Genomic DNA, 13,580 nt, shown 5'->3' on the forward strand with positions numbered 1-13,580 from the left:
CACTTTTCAATTCCAAATCTTAATAAGTAAAACATGAAAAATAGAAATGTTTCCTGGGAAGTTTGTTTGTAAGTGGAGTGCTCAGAGCATGGGGAAAACCATGTTCTTCTTATTAAGCATTTTCCTCATCTCCATTTTAGGAAAGAAATCTGATTAACATATATAAACAGGAATGAATCAGATAGCATATGTCAGAGGTAGTAATAGACTCTTGCTTGACTTAATTCTCAGCCTGTACTTGAAGTCACAGCTTGGGTATCATGGAGGTCCTCGGTAATCAGCGTGCACAGCACCAGCTTGGACCATAGACAGCATGGGCAGTGGTATTCATGACTGGGTGCAGCTGGAAACAATTAGTCAAAAACAACAGAAGAAAAGTTGGGTATTGTTTTCAACTGGCAACCTAATGAAGAAGGTACTCTTAGAGTAATATAAGAACAGTGGACTGAATAGTGGACCCCATTCTGACTCAGAAGGGGATGTTTGAAACTCCATCAGTTAGCATGAAGTTGCTACTGACAACAGTAATTATCAACCGGGCAAGTGTATTCATTTCTGAAAAGCTCTGAAATGAAGCCCAAGCCAGGCATTCAGATGCATGCCTTTCAGATTTCCATCCTGTAGCATTGCTGCATCTGCTTATTAAGAGTTATCTTATGAATGCGAAAGTGTTTTTTCAGGCCTAAGTCATTGCACCTGTTGCCAAGAGGTATTTATTCCAATCACTTGCCTAAAGCATGGGGAGTAGTTATTGCTTGACATTTTATAGCTTAGGGAAAAAAAAAAGTTGTCTTTTCAAAATCATTTGTTGAGAAAGGGAAAAAAATAGAGCAAAAGAGTTGATTTTTTTACCCTAAGCACTGCTCTTTGGCAGTATTTGAATTTGCACAGCATAAACTGACAATATTGATTTTTTTGCTCATAGGGCATCCCACCAGTTCTTTCTTCGATTGTCAGGGTTGTGAGATGGATTCGATTGCATTGCCTATTTGGGATGCTTATGATTCTCTCCTCCTACCCCCACCCCACCTTGTTGAAATAGAAACAGATGACAAATTTTGTTTAGGGCAAATGCCATTGTGAGTGATCATATAGTTAGACTTCTGATTTGGGGAGGAGGGCCCTTTGGGTATATCTGTATAGCTTTGCATTTAATGTGTCAAAAGCTTTGCCACCTCGCCTTTTGTTGTTTCCTTTGGCTGTGTCAGCTCCTGCCTTTTCATATCAGGACCCCATAGGTGCTGATACCTTCGGTGTGCCCTCGAGAAGAAACTTGTTCTGGTAATGGCAGTCATCTGACTGAGCAATCAGCTATGTACTGGATGTCCTCATAAAGACAGAAACCAGGTTTAAGTAGTGACTGAGAAAGCGGGATATAGTCTTCCCTCTGTAACTTGTTCCCATGGTTCAGAATTGCAGAGGACTAATGTGATTTATACGTAGATATTCTAAGGAACTGTGTGACTAAGGGATGAGGGAGAAAAGGGAGAGAGAGAGAAAGTGAGGTGGGGTGGTAAGGCTGTTGTGGATTATAATTCATTTCATCATCGCAGATTGCAAGGTTGAAACTAAATAATTTCGAACATAAATCCTAGACATTTTCTGTAAGATACAAGATAGTTGTTGTCTTCAATGGTCATACAGCTTGTAAAATGTCTAAAGTCATTTTTGAATATCACTTTTCCTTACTCTTAGTTACTTTTTATTTTTTAATCAACAAGGCACATTTTACCCCATCTATGCCTGATTTTCCTGTGAAAGAGAAGGAATTAAATGAAAGTTTTTAGTAGAAAATTCAGACTCTTCTAAAAGATTTTTTTTTCTGTCGTAATTTAAGGTTCTTTATTTTTATTGTGGAGATTTTGTTTGTTTTCTTATATACCAACTTTCCTCAGCATAAACTGAAGGATTTTAATCCTTATAGCCTCATGACAGACAACAACCTAAACAAAATCTTCATAGTATGTTCTGGTTTGAATAGGTAGGCATAATTCACTGATTATTGACACAGTTGGAGACGTTAGGATACTGCTGTACTTCATCAAGGGAAGCTTGCATATTTAAAGCATAATGTATTATTTAAACAATGTAAACATTCTGCTGGCTGTAAATGTTACCCACAAATCTCAGTGCCTCCTGCACAGCTTCTATTCTTGCTGTTTCAATTTGTTTTTCAGGATGTTTAGGGTAAGCATTGACCATTTCCAATGGTTACTTAACATCCTATTACTCAATTTAGGTTGTGATTTTTTTGTTTGTTTGTTCTCAGTTTGATGAGCCCAAGTTTTTCTCTTAACAAGGAACAGTCCAATCAAGTAAGCATTTATTAAGTACCTCCTGAATGCCAGGCACTTTACTAGAAACTAGGAATGCAAAGTCAACCCCCCAAAAAAAGAAAAACTCTTTTTCCTACCCAGCAACAACCAAAACAAAAACTCAATCTCTATTTCAGGGATCTTATTGTTAAGGAGAGAATAACATGTGAAGAAGCATAGATGATGCATTTACATGTTAATTTAGAAGTAAAATATAATTTTTCAATAATATTAATACAGGGAAGTTATGTTTAAGCTGGTACTTTGACCTGGTTTTAGCTTCATTGCCTCAAGGATAAAACACATTTTTAATATTACTATTTAAAGCATTACAAAGCCATTTTTAATGGCTAGCATCGTAGGTGTGAAACTGGAAGTGATTTTTAAAGATCATCTAGTCCCCAACTTCTTAAACTGTGGGCTGTGATCATATTGGGATCTTGTATCTGAATGTGAGGGTCACAAAGTTATGATTTATTATCAGTAAATGTTTGATTTGTATACTTACTTCATATGCTTATACACTCAGGGTCATGTAAAAATTTCTCAGATGAAAAGGGGATGTGAATGGGAAAAGTTTAAAAAGTCCTGAGAGTCTAGTCAGAGCCCCTCATTTCATATATGAGGAAACTATTGCCAAGTGAGACTTGATGACGTGGTCATACTAATATTAAACACCAAAGGTTTGTGTGAGTCCAGGACTCTGATTCTTAGTATGTTCTCCAAAGTGGTGCCATTTAGACCAAATTGACATGACTCCTTTTGATCCATTTTGCATTGCATCCTAAGTGGATTTATTGGAGAGAGAGAGAGAGAGAGAGAGAGAGAGAGAGAGAGAGAGAGAGAGAGAGAGAGAGAGAGAGAGAGAGAGAGAGAGAGAACATGTACACATAGATCTATATACACATACATATAATGTACATGCATACATGTATCATTTATAAATAAAAGTGAAGGGACTTTTTTTTTTGCTGATAATGTAGGTGGCTAATATATTAAATATTTTATGTGCGGTTTGTATACATTACATACTTTTCTGTACCAGATGTCATAGTTACATAGCATTATGTATCTTATGAGGTAAAATAACTGCATTTGAAAACTGTCCCTCTGCTCCTTTAATATTGAGCATATTAAATATAATTATTTCTAATAAACTTGAATAAAGTGGTTTCTCTGTCTTGTCCTAGCCTCTAAGGAAGGTAGAATGTTGTGCTGACACAAACTTGAATTCAAATGTGCACACAGCTATTATCTAGCATAAGTCATTTTAACCTTTTTTCAGTCTGAAATTTTCTCATCTAAAAAATGAGGTTAATAACAGCCCTTTCAAGATCAAGTTGTGGACCATATGAGATAATACAGTGTCCCAAAAGTCTTAGTCTTAAATTTAACAGATTAAAATTATACTAAGACTTCTGGGACAAACTGAATGTGTACAACTTGCTTGAAGACTGTCAAGACCTATGTATGTTAACTATTATTATTACTTGTATTTGCTAACTTTGAAATTGATTGCTTTTACAGAAACATCATGCTACCCCACAAAGTCTTATTTATAATTATTATTAATAATAATGATAATAGATTCCTAATGGGTAAAGGGGTTGGCCTGATTTCAAAATTCAGTCTCTCATACTCACTACTATGTGAACTTGGGCAAGTTCCAACCTTTCTGAGCCCCAGTTTTCTCATTTGTAAAGTGGGGATAATAATACTTTATTGCTGGAGGGTTATTATATTACTATATATAAATCCGTCTTACAGGATTGTTGTGTGACTTAAATGAGTTAAAATATTTACTGAACTTCAAATACTTTACTATATAACTATCACTGTTATTATTTCCAAAGCAAATCTATATTTTATAAGTAATTTCTAATTGTTTGAGAGCTACCATGTAGCATTAGTACAAACCACTTGAAAATTGTATGTCAATTTTTTCTTTCCCATCAGTGAATATTTATTAAATCTTCTCTCTTTTTTATTTAGGTTTCAGCCGTGCAGCACTGCCATTTGGATTAGTTAGACGAGAATTGTCCTGTGAAGGTTACTCCATCGACCTCCGATGTCCAGGAAGTGATGTCATCATGATTGAAAGTGCTAACTATGGACGAACAGATGATAAGATTTGTGATGCAGACCCCTTCCAGATGGAGAATACAGATTGCTACCTCCCAGATGCCTTCAAAATTATGACACAAAGGTAAAAATTTGTGCATGTTCTGTGCCTATTTACTGGCCAAAATGTAGGAAAAATGATTCTGATCTCTAGGTAGACCCAAACCACTGCCCACATTTTATATTTATGAAAAGTTGGTATGTGGCAGTGGACAGAAAACCAGTCTTAATGCCCGGAAAGACTGAGGTAAAAAATCTAACCTCTGACATAAATATGGGAAAGTCACACGCACCGAGTGAGAGAGACAATATAGACAGTTTAATGGTTTTTTGGGGTGTAATTCCAAATTTACATCCCAAATGTTTGGATCAGTTCACAACTCCATCAACATTGTATCACTGTGTCTATGTTCTCACAACATTCCCATTGTTTATCATCTTTGATAATTGCCTCATGGGAATAAAAGCCTAGTGAAACCTCAGAGTTGTATCATTTTGCTCATTTCTTCCCATTAGTTAATGTGGAGAATGTTTTCTTGTGGTCTATAGTGTGAAAATGTCATATCCTACCACTATCTAGGGAATGTTTCTTGGGCTTTTACATTTGTAAAAATGTTTTGTATATATGTTGGGCTTTTTGTTTATTTTTCCAGACCCGTGATTTCAGTAATATTTTGGGTGTCAGATTTTTGTCATTAATATGTAAATTTTTTTTTCTATCCTACTATTTCTCTTCTAAATTATGTTTTTACTCATCTCATTTGTGGGAAAGATTTCATATTTTGAATAATTAAAATTGTTAGAGGAGAGAATTTCAATCACAGGTTTAAGGGCTTCTCTTCCCACCTGCCCCCACCTGTGCATCCATCCCAAAATAGATTTATGATTTTTCTCATAAATTTGGTTTTTCCAAATATTCTCATTTCTCTCTAGATTAGTAAAAATAGAGGTAAAATATCCACGAAAAGAGTTTTCTTATTTTGCAGAAGTGGAAAAAAAAAGCAAAGAGAATTTCTTTTATTTGTAGAATCACTTTGTCTTTTATAAAGTGGAAGTATATAAACATTGTGTTTATGTAGTTGCTGTATGTATAAGTAGTTTCTGAGTATTTTTTATAATTGACCTGGCCTCTATCAATCTAATCCACCCTTTATGAAAGCATGACTTTTTCAGGAGTCCTGAGATATAAAAACAATTTTTTATAATAATATTGATATTTATGTTTTCAAAATAGTATATTCAATAGATATTGCCCACATAAATGAAAGCTTTTTGGGAAGGGAGGATACTCAGTAATTTTTAAGAATATAAAGGGGTCTGAGCCACTGAGCTAATCAATAATTGACTCTTTTCCGCCTGAAGTTAAGATGCCTTATAACTAACTTTAGTAAAGTGTAATAGGTTGCCTTGGAAGATTGTGCATTTCCTCTCATTTGAGGTATGTAAGTAAAGTTTAGAAGTTCACTTGTCAGGTGTTTTATAGAGAAAAATCTTTCTTAGTTAAAAATTGGAATAGATAGTGCCTGAGGTTCCTTTAAAGATTTTTCTAACAAAATCAATGTTTTTTTGTTTTTTTGTTTTTTTTGTTTTTTTTTTTTTTGATGGTCTTGTTTTTCTTTTTCTTTTTCTTTGTTTTATTTTATTTTTGCCAGGTAAGAGGTGTATTTGAGAGGCAGGTTGTTCAGTAGACACCTCTAATAAGCAAGACTTAGTTTTAGTTCCCAATTGTGATATAGGCTGGATAAGGCATTTATCAGTTGTGATGTACAAGGGAGCCTTTTTCACAAATGTAGACCAAATGGGCTTCTCTCAGGTCCTTCCCCTGACTTTGTGGCACTTAACTAAGCTCCTCAATGACTTAAACAATTGCCTAAGCCTAGGTTTCAGAATAGCTTCTATCTACCTTGGTAATGGGAGTCCACATGAGGAATATCCTCTGTGAATGAAACCATGAAAAAAGAAAAATAAAAAAGAAAACCAGAATTTAGGTCTGGCAAAGGTCCTTCCGTAGAGGACAGTGAGGTACAAATATTAAGAAACATAAAACTATATTGAGAATTATTTAAAGGCATTTTATCTTTAAAGATCTATTCAGTTGATTGCATTAAGTAGCATACAAGTGATTTTAATAAAAAATTTTTTTCAGAATTATTATTGGTATATTTGCAATCAGTCTCTAATGATAATTGTTAGCTAGTCCAATACAATTACAAAGAAGTTAAAATACAAATATTAGTAAATAGTATTCCTCCTCACATACCCATATATTTTATTAAAGGGCTTGAACCAGCTATTTAATTTGTGGATAGAATGTCCTCAAGTTGAAGACTTTTGAAATGTCCTCAAGTTGAAGACTTTTGAAATTTTAGAGATATAATGAGGCAAGCACTTGAAGTAAAGGGTGTTTTGTCCTGAAATTGATGATGGGACAGTTTTCATCACTTCTATTTCTTTAAAGCTCCCTGTGCCTTTGGTTCCCTTTCAAGTTGAGAAAAAAATCTCTAAATTACTCTAGGCCATTGTCTTTTCTTAGGAATGGATAATTCTGTTCCCGTCAAGGGTTAGTTCTAGAGCTAGGGGAAATAAGTTAGGCAGATGAACATTTCGTTCTATCATTTATTGTATGGTTTCTTCCTCTGAAGTCCCATTTTTATATTTTGTGCTTGAGACATAATCGGGAACTCTAGAAAGTTGTACCCAGGGAAGCATGTTTTGATGGAGACATATGCATTACTACAGTAAATCTATGGGTGTTGTAATTCATTTCGTTGTCTTCCCACATCGTCCTTCTTTGTCTTTTGACAGTACAGGGCTTGGACTTTTATTTAGCATTGATATTCTGTGACATTATGCAGGTGCACATACTATCTTTCATCTATGTACCTGTTTCCAAAATATCTACTTAAGTACTCAAGTGGGTATTTCCACACAGAGCTTAAGAAAACCTACTTTATAAGTGCTGAATCATAGAAATGTATAATTGCTGATTACATGTTATTATGAAAAATTAAGGACTCGAACATTTTGTTGACAAGAATAGCAGTACTTAATTTTTTTTTTTTTTAATAAAGAAGTTGGAAACTTCAGGAGCTGAGGTTGTAACAGTCTTATTCTAGTGATGTCTGAAAAGACCTTTGAAGAGGCCCGTTTTATTCTAGTGGTGTATCACTTCAAATAGACCTACAAAAATAGAGGGGGAGAGAGAGGGAGGCTGACAGCCCTTCAGTGGGAGGATCATTGTCCCCTCTGTTCATTGTTGAATTTTCAAAGCGTGCTCATGGCAAATATTGTTATTTATGGAGAATTTAAGAGCCATCCTTTCCCACACGTACTTGGGATTACTTTATTAACATTCTTTCTTGGCAAGTGGTTTTTTCTTTGTAATCTTAAGAAGAAAGGGCTATTTAAAAAGGTTGTCAGGAAGAAAGGGTATACAATGCTCTCTTCGAATGTTGCATATTTTACTTGCATTAAGAACAGACCAATACATTTTTTTTTAAAGTATTACAATGTTACCATTATATTTAAATTGTCCTTTTCTTTGTTTGGAGGGACAAAATGCTTATGGTGATACTCACACTGAAAACAATATTATTGAAATGTGCCTTCTATTTTATTCCAAGATCCTTCCATATCACATCTCTGCTATATATAGCAACTGGGACACAGTAAGTCTCTTTGAAAATGGGATTTGGCAAATAGTGTGGGGTCTGTTTGGAAAGATTGATATTTAGATTCCTTCTCTGGGAATACTTGTGGTATTACTAGGTAGCATTTGGTGAGAAAGTACATGAGCATTTTCTAAGCAGTGGAATTTCTTTTAAGACTTAGACTGCATTACTCTTTTCTTGCCTTAGAAGAATATTGTACTAAATAGTCACCTTGATAGTACCCTTAATAGTTGAACTGGGAACTGCCTTCCAGGGAAGTCACTTTATTTCTGACACTTCGTTGCCTGGAGAGTCAGTTCATCTTCTTCCTGAGGTTATGCTTCCCTCTGCCCGTAGAGTATAAATGCACTTCTGGTTATCTGAAAATTACTGTTCCTTATGGTGCACAGATAAGGCACCAGCCAAGAAAAAATTAACCAGTTATTGTTTTCATGACAAACTGTTTCCATCTCTAAATATTTGTGGTCCCATGTATGGGTATATCCAAGTTAAATTCAAAACAAGTAATAATTTTGTATCTTATATTTATTGATACCTTTTCTTTAGGCAGCTAGGTGGCAGAGTAGATTTGAATCCTAGATTTGAAGTCGGAGAGATTATCTGAGTTTGAATACTGTTTTAGACACTGGCCAAATAATCTCCTGAAAGTCATTTAACTGCTCTCAGCCTTGGCTTCTTCATCCGTAAAATGGGGATAACAGCATTTAACTCACAGAATTGTGAAGATAAAGTGAGATATTTGTAAAATGCTTTGCAAACCTTAATGTATCATGTAAAACATTTGCTATTCTTATCATGATATTCTTCTTCTATATTTTTCCTTTCCAGATAGACCCCTCTCTTACCTGATGAGCCATCACTTGTAATAAGATTTACACAGAAAAATGCAAAAGAAAAAACAGGAAACCTACCAATACATTGCCATGTATAACAGCATTCCCACACCAAGAAGAACAAATTCATTTGTGTACATAAATGTCTATATTCATGTTGCATAAATAGGATTATAGAATGATTGCATGGTCGATTCTCAGTTATGTTACTGACATATGATTCAGTTCAGTCTGGTTAACTGAAGAGTGATCTGTTCAAAAAAAAAAACAACTCACTAACTTAAATCTCTTTCAGATATGGACTTAAGCTTTCATTTACACATGTATACATTTTTTAGGAAGGCAGCATTTCAGCAATCATATTTTCCCACTGTAAACACACTTTGAATCAGACTCTAGAAAGAAAGAAATATGGTTGTCTTTAATGGATTTGGTTAAACAGAGTAAGCTCAAGGGGCAAATAAAATATTTCCTTAAAAGGTTACACGTGTTAAAAAAAAAAAAGGAATGAAAGGAATTTTTTAAAGAAAATATTGGTTAAGATGGTGCGAAATTAGAGGATCTTATTAATAGTAGGAGCAGTTAGTGATTAAAATGGAAATAAGTTGAGAAGCTCACTTGTAGTCTTTGCTGAGAGGCTCTTTTGTGTTCAGTAATTCTGATGAGTAGAGTAGGACTGAAACTGCTCAGGTGTCCATACTAAATCTGTCACCAATATGGCAAGCCTCAGGATGGGGAGGGCTGCCAGGCTGCTTAAAAAAATCTTTTCTAACATGGGCAGAAAAACAACAAACAGGTTAAAGCTTTTGTGTTCATCAGGAATAGGAACAGGTGGGAATCGCCATTATACTGAGTTAGAAAAAGAGACTTAGTCTTCATCAATCAATCATCTTTCTCTCTTAGCAAGCAGAATAAACCTAGATGGATATCTTTTCAAGGAAATTCATGTCCAGCCATATTAATGGAGTTCAATCAGAACTTTACTAGTTTTAGCTTCCTTTTCTACACGATGTTTATTAAAACTAAGTTGAAAACCAGCAGCAGATTTAATTTACACCATCACTTCTTTGTTTCTCTAGTTGTTGCATGATAAAATACCCCCTAATTTTAAGGAGCAACATTAATTTAAAGTTAATTTAAAAAAAAAAAAACCTTGCTATTTAAAGGTAGTGTTCGGGCTAGCTTTCTGAAGGTCCTCAGGAAGGCCCTTGGTCTCAGCAAGATAGACACCATGAGAATGGACAAGAATGGAGTCTAAAGTCTTCATTGTCTCTTCTTACACAGTCTGTGTCTGTCATAGTCTGACCCAGTCTCCCCGCCCCACTCCCTCTGCCCCCAGTCTGCCAGTCTCACTTAGTGCAGGAGGCAGGAGAAGCCACCATGAGGAAGGTCAAATATAGAGTGTCTGTGGCTGACTTTGTCCTCAGTTTAAATACCCTATTACAATTTCATCAATTGTAGAACTGTTACATCACGGTGCTAAGTACTAAGTATAGTAAACTAGAGAATCATTATCTCATCAATTCCACTGAGTTAACACCTTGTTTCAAGTATACTTCTCCAGAGTTCTGCCCTCTACATTTAAAAATTGTTAAAATCTAAAATTATTTTCAATAGAATATTAAAATTGAAATAAGATTACTTGACAGAATGAGGAAAGACCTGGTTCCTCATTCCATTACAATGCTTAATGATGGTATGATCCTGGACAAGTCACCTTTCACTGAACCTCAGACAAATGCCTAGGAATTACATTCTAAGTGATGGCCTAGAAGGCAATATAATTTGCCTTGCCAGAGGGAATTCCCAGAGAGAGCTGAAGGACATTCTCTGTGCTGAGGGAAATCACAGCTATTCATGTACTTTATGTATCATAAGAATATAATTATGATCATGTATAAGTATAATCATGTATTATAATAATGTAATTATGAGTATTGTACTGCCATTTAGAATACAGTGGTCAAGAAACTATCTCATTCACCCTCAGTGCATTTAAAGAGATATGTCTTGTGAATTTCTTGACCCTTTAAATTTAGTCACTGACAATTTCTGTATTACAAGCTAAATATTTCCTTCCTTTTTAAATGTCCAAATTTTCAAATATTTTTAAAAGCATTTTTTAATAATTTATGATTATTTCTTTTATTTTTATCAAATTCTATTTTGTGGCTCTTTTGCAAGCACCTATGACTCTATGACGGGCACTGAGCCAGTGCTAGGGATCCAAAGAAAGGTAAAAAGCATATCTTCATTATTATAGAACTTAGTCCAAACCATGTAGCCAGCTATGTATGAGGTCTATACATACTAGGCACTCATTTTTTGATTGATTGATCTGGTCATGGCTGCTTACTGTTGACTTGCTTAGCTAATGCCAAAGGGAAGAATGAAACCCATTCTAAAGCTAACTCTGTCTCCCCTTTCTTATTCCACACTTTGGCTCTTGCTGATAGGGTAAAGCTTACAAATGGATTGATGTGTTGTTTCTAGCTATCATCTTTGCATTTTTAACAAGGGCTTCTTGTAACTAGTAGCATAGAATCAAAGAAGGGATTTTAGAAATCACCTAATTCAACCTTCTCATTTTACCAGATGAAGAGACTGAAGGCCTTAGAGGACCTGGGAAATACCTTTGATCTATTTCAACCCCCACCTTTTATAGACTCAGAGATTTGGCTCTAACATGGTTAATGCAACCTGAGGGAGGAGAAGGATACTAACTTGCATTTCTATCGTACTTTGAGGTTTGCCAAGTGTGTTAGGGATACTTACGGATACATAATCTCTTTTGGCCATAGACTTACATCTAGAGGAAACAGATCACTGTAAATTCATCTCTCCTCTCGCTCCACTAAAGCACAGAAAAATTAGTTGACTTACCTAAGACTATACAGTTAATAATAACTGGCAGAGAGCGGAGCTGTCATTCAAACCTCAGGCTTGAATCTCCACTTCTTCAGAGTCACTCAGATATTGTCACTAAACTGGGATTGGAACTTAGTTTCTTCGAGTTACAATCTAGGATACCAGTGTTCCTTAATTAACCAATTAAGCCAAAGGAGTGATTTGACTGATAAGAATTTGGGAAGGAGGTACGCTGGTGTGCAGTGTGGGTATGGATTTGTGCTTCAAGCCACTTGCAAATGGTGGCTCTTGTTTAGTGTTTGTTCCCTGGCTCATTCTGCTACAGCAGGTGTGGGGGAAGGTCGAGAATCTAATTATGCCCTGTTTCACATAACTCAGTTTAGTTTCTCAGCCAACATGCAGCTGTGAGTGGTTGGAATGGAAGCCAGGCTGGTTTCCCTTTTGCCGAGGATTAAGCTGAAGGATGTTTTTCTCCCTTCTCTCCTGGGGAAGGCATATGGCCTGCCCTTTCTTGGATGCAAATGGACAATGTAGCCCATTGTTTTGCATTTGAAGAGAGCATTTTTCTGAGTAGTCCAAGTGCCCTCAGTCTCATTTTACAATGTTTCTGTGACGAGGACAAACAGGATCAATCTCATTTTACTGACGAGGAACTCTGAGCACAAAAGATTGAAAGGTTTGGCCAGCTGGGCGCTGAAATCTCTTCCTAAGAACAGGGGTCTTCTAGGAACACTACTTGCTTTTTTTACTTCTTCCTCCTGGGCGTGTAATTCTGCGTTTTCGAATAGGCTTCCTCTTCTCCTGGTGCCTCATTGTTTCCTCCAGTTTCCTCTTCAATCCTATGACCGAGTCTATACGATGATACCAATAACGTAGCCTCCTACCCATTTCACAGGGATGCAGTGGAGACTAATGAGAAGCATGTGAAAAGTGTATGAAGAAAAAAGCTGCCTAAACACCTCTACATACGAAACCTTGATAGAATTTGCTATGAAAAAGTGATGGCAGATGGAGACTTATCAGAATATAACTAGGAAAAAAATCTATTGAAATGTAGTCACAGCTCTACCACTATGTTATGGCAGACTTCACCATTATGGATTCCAGCATTTACACAGTCTCTTTTGACATATAACCCTCTCAACTCTTATATTGATCATTCAGTCTTCCTAAAGTAACTGCATATCCAAACCAGAGCTTCATGGAAGTGTTGTTTACTGAATTAACTTTTTATGATCTTTTCCTTGGAAGGAAAGAATTTCTTTAAACTTACCCCACTCTAGGGTCTTTATATTTCTTTTCTTCCACCCATTTGCAGATCCCATCTTTAAAGGAAGCCACAGGAAATAACTAAATAATTATCATGCCAAATGATATCTTACTGGTTAAGCCTCTCATTCTTTGGAACTTGCAGAGAGAATGCTTTACTTAGAGCATTTAATCTTTCCTGTCTTGTCCTGTAATTACTTGTGTCTATACCTTAGCATTTTTGCTGGCTACTGTGTGCCTTCACAGCAGGTAATTGGGTTCTTTATCTTTGGATCCTCTAGAACTGTGCTTAGTACAAAATCTGGCGCACAGTAGACTTTGTACTAAGTGTCTGCTAAATGATTGATGGGTAGTCCAGTTGTAAATTTTGTTTTTCAGTTATTGAATGAAAAATCATTTATTCATTAAATGCTTACTGTGTGTCAGGGACTATGCCAAGCATTGGTAAAAACAAACAAATAGGGGGCTGCCTGGTGGTGCAGTGAATAGAACATCAGCCCTGA

General features: G+C 35.8%; 1 protein-coding gene across 11 annotated transcripts in view; it reads left to right on the forward strand.

Annotated features, from left to right (window-relative positions):
* Positions 1 to 13,580, forward strand: part of ADGRL2 (adhesion G protein-coupled receptor L2) — a 217,652-nt gene that overhangs the window by 114,173 nt on the left and 89,899 nt on the right. For all 11 annotated transcript variants that reach the window (XR_007953863.1, XM_051999177.1, XM_051999178.1 and 8 more), the window contains exon 3: positions 4,308 to 4,521. Coding sequence is in view for 10 of the 11 variants with exons in the window: in XM_051999177.1 (XP_051855137.1) it covers positions 4,308 to 4,521 (214 nt within the window). In the remaining variant the exon portion in view is untranslated. The remainder of the gene's footprint in view (positions 1 to 4,307; positions 4,522 to 13,580) is intronic.

The sequence above is a fragment of the Antechinus flavipes genome, chromosome 4 (genome assembly GCF_016432865.1).
Source record: "Antechinus flavipes isolate AdamAnt ecotype Samford, QLD, Australia chromosome 4, AdamAnt_v2, whole genome shotgun sequence".
NCBI lineage: Eukaryota > Metazoa > Chordata > Mammalia > Dasyuromorphia > Dasyuridae > Antechinus > Antechinus flavipes.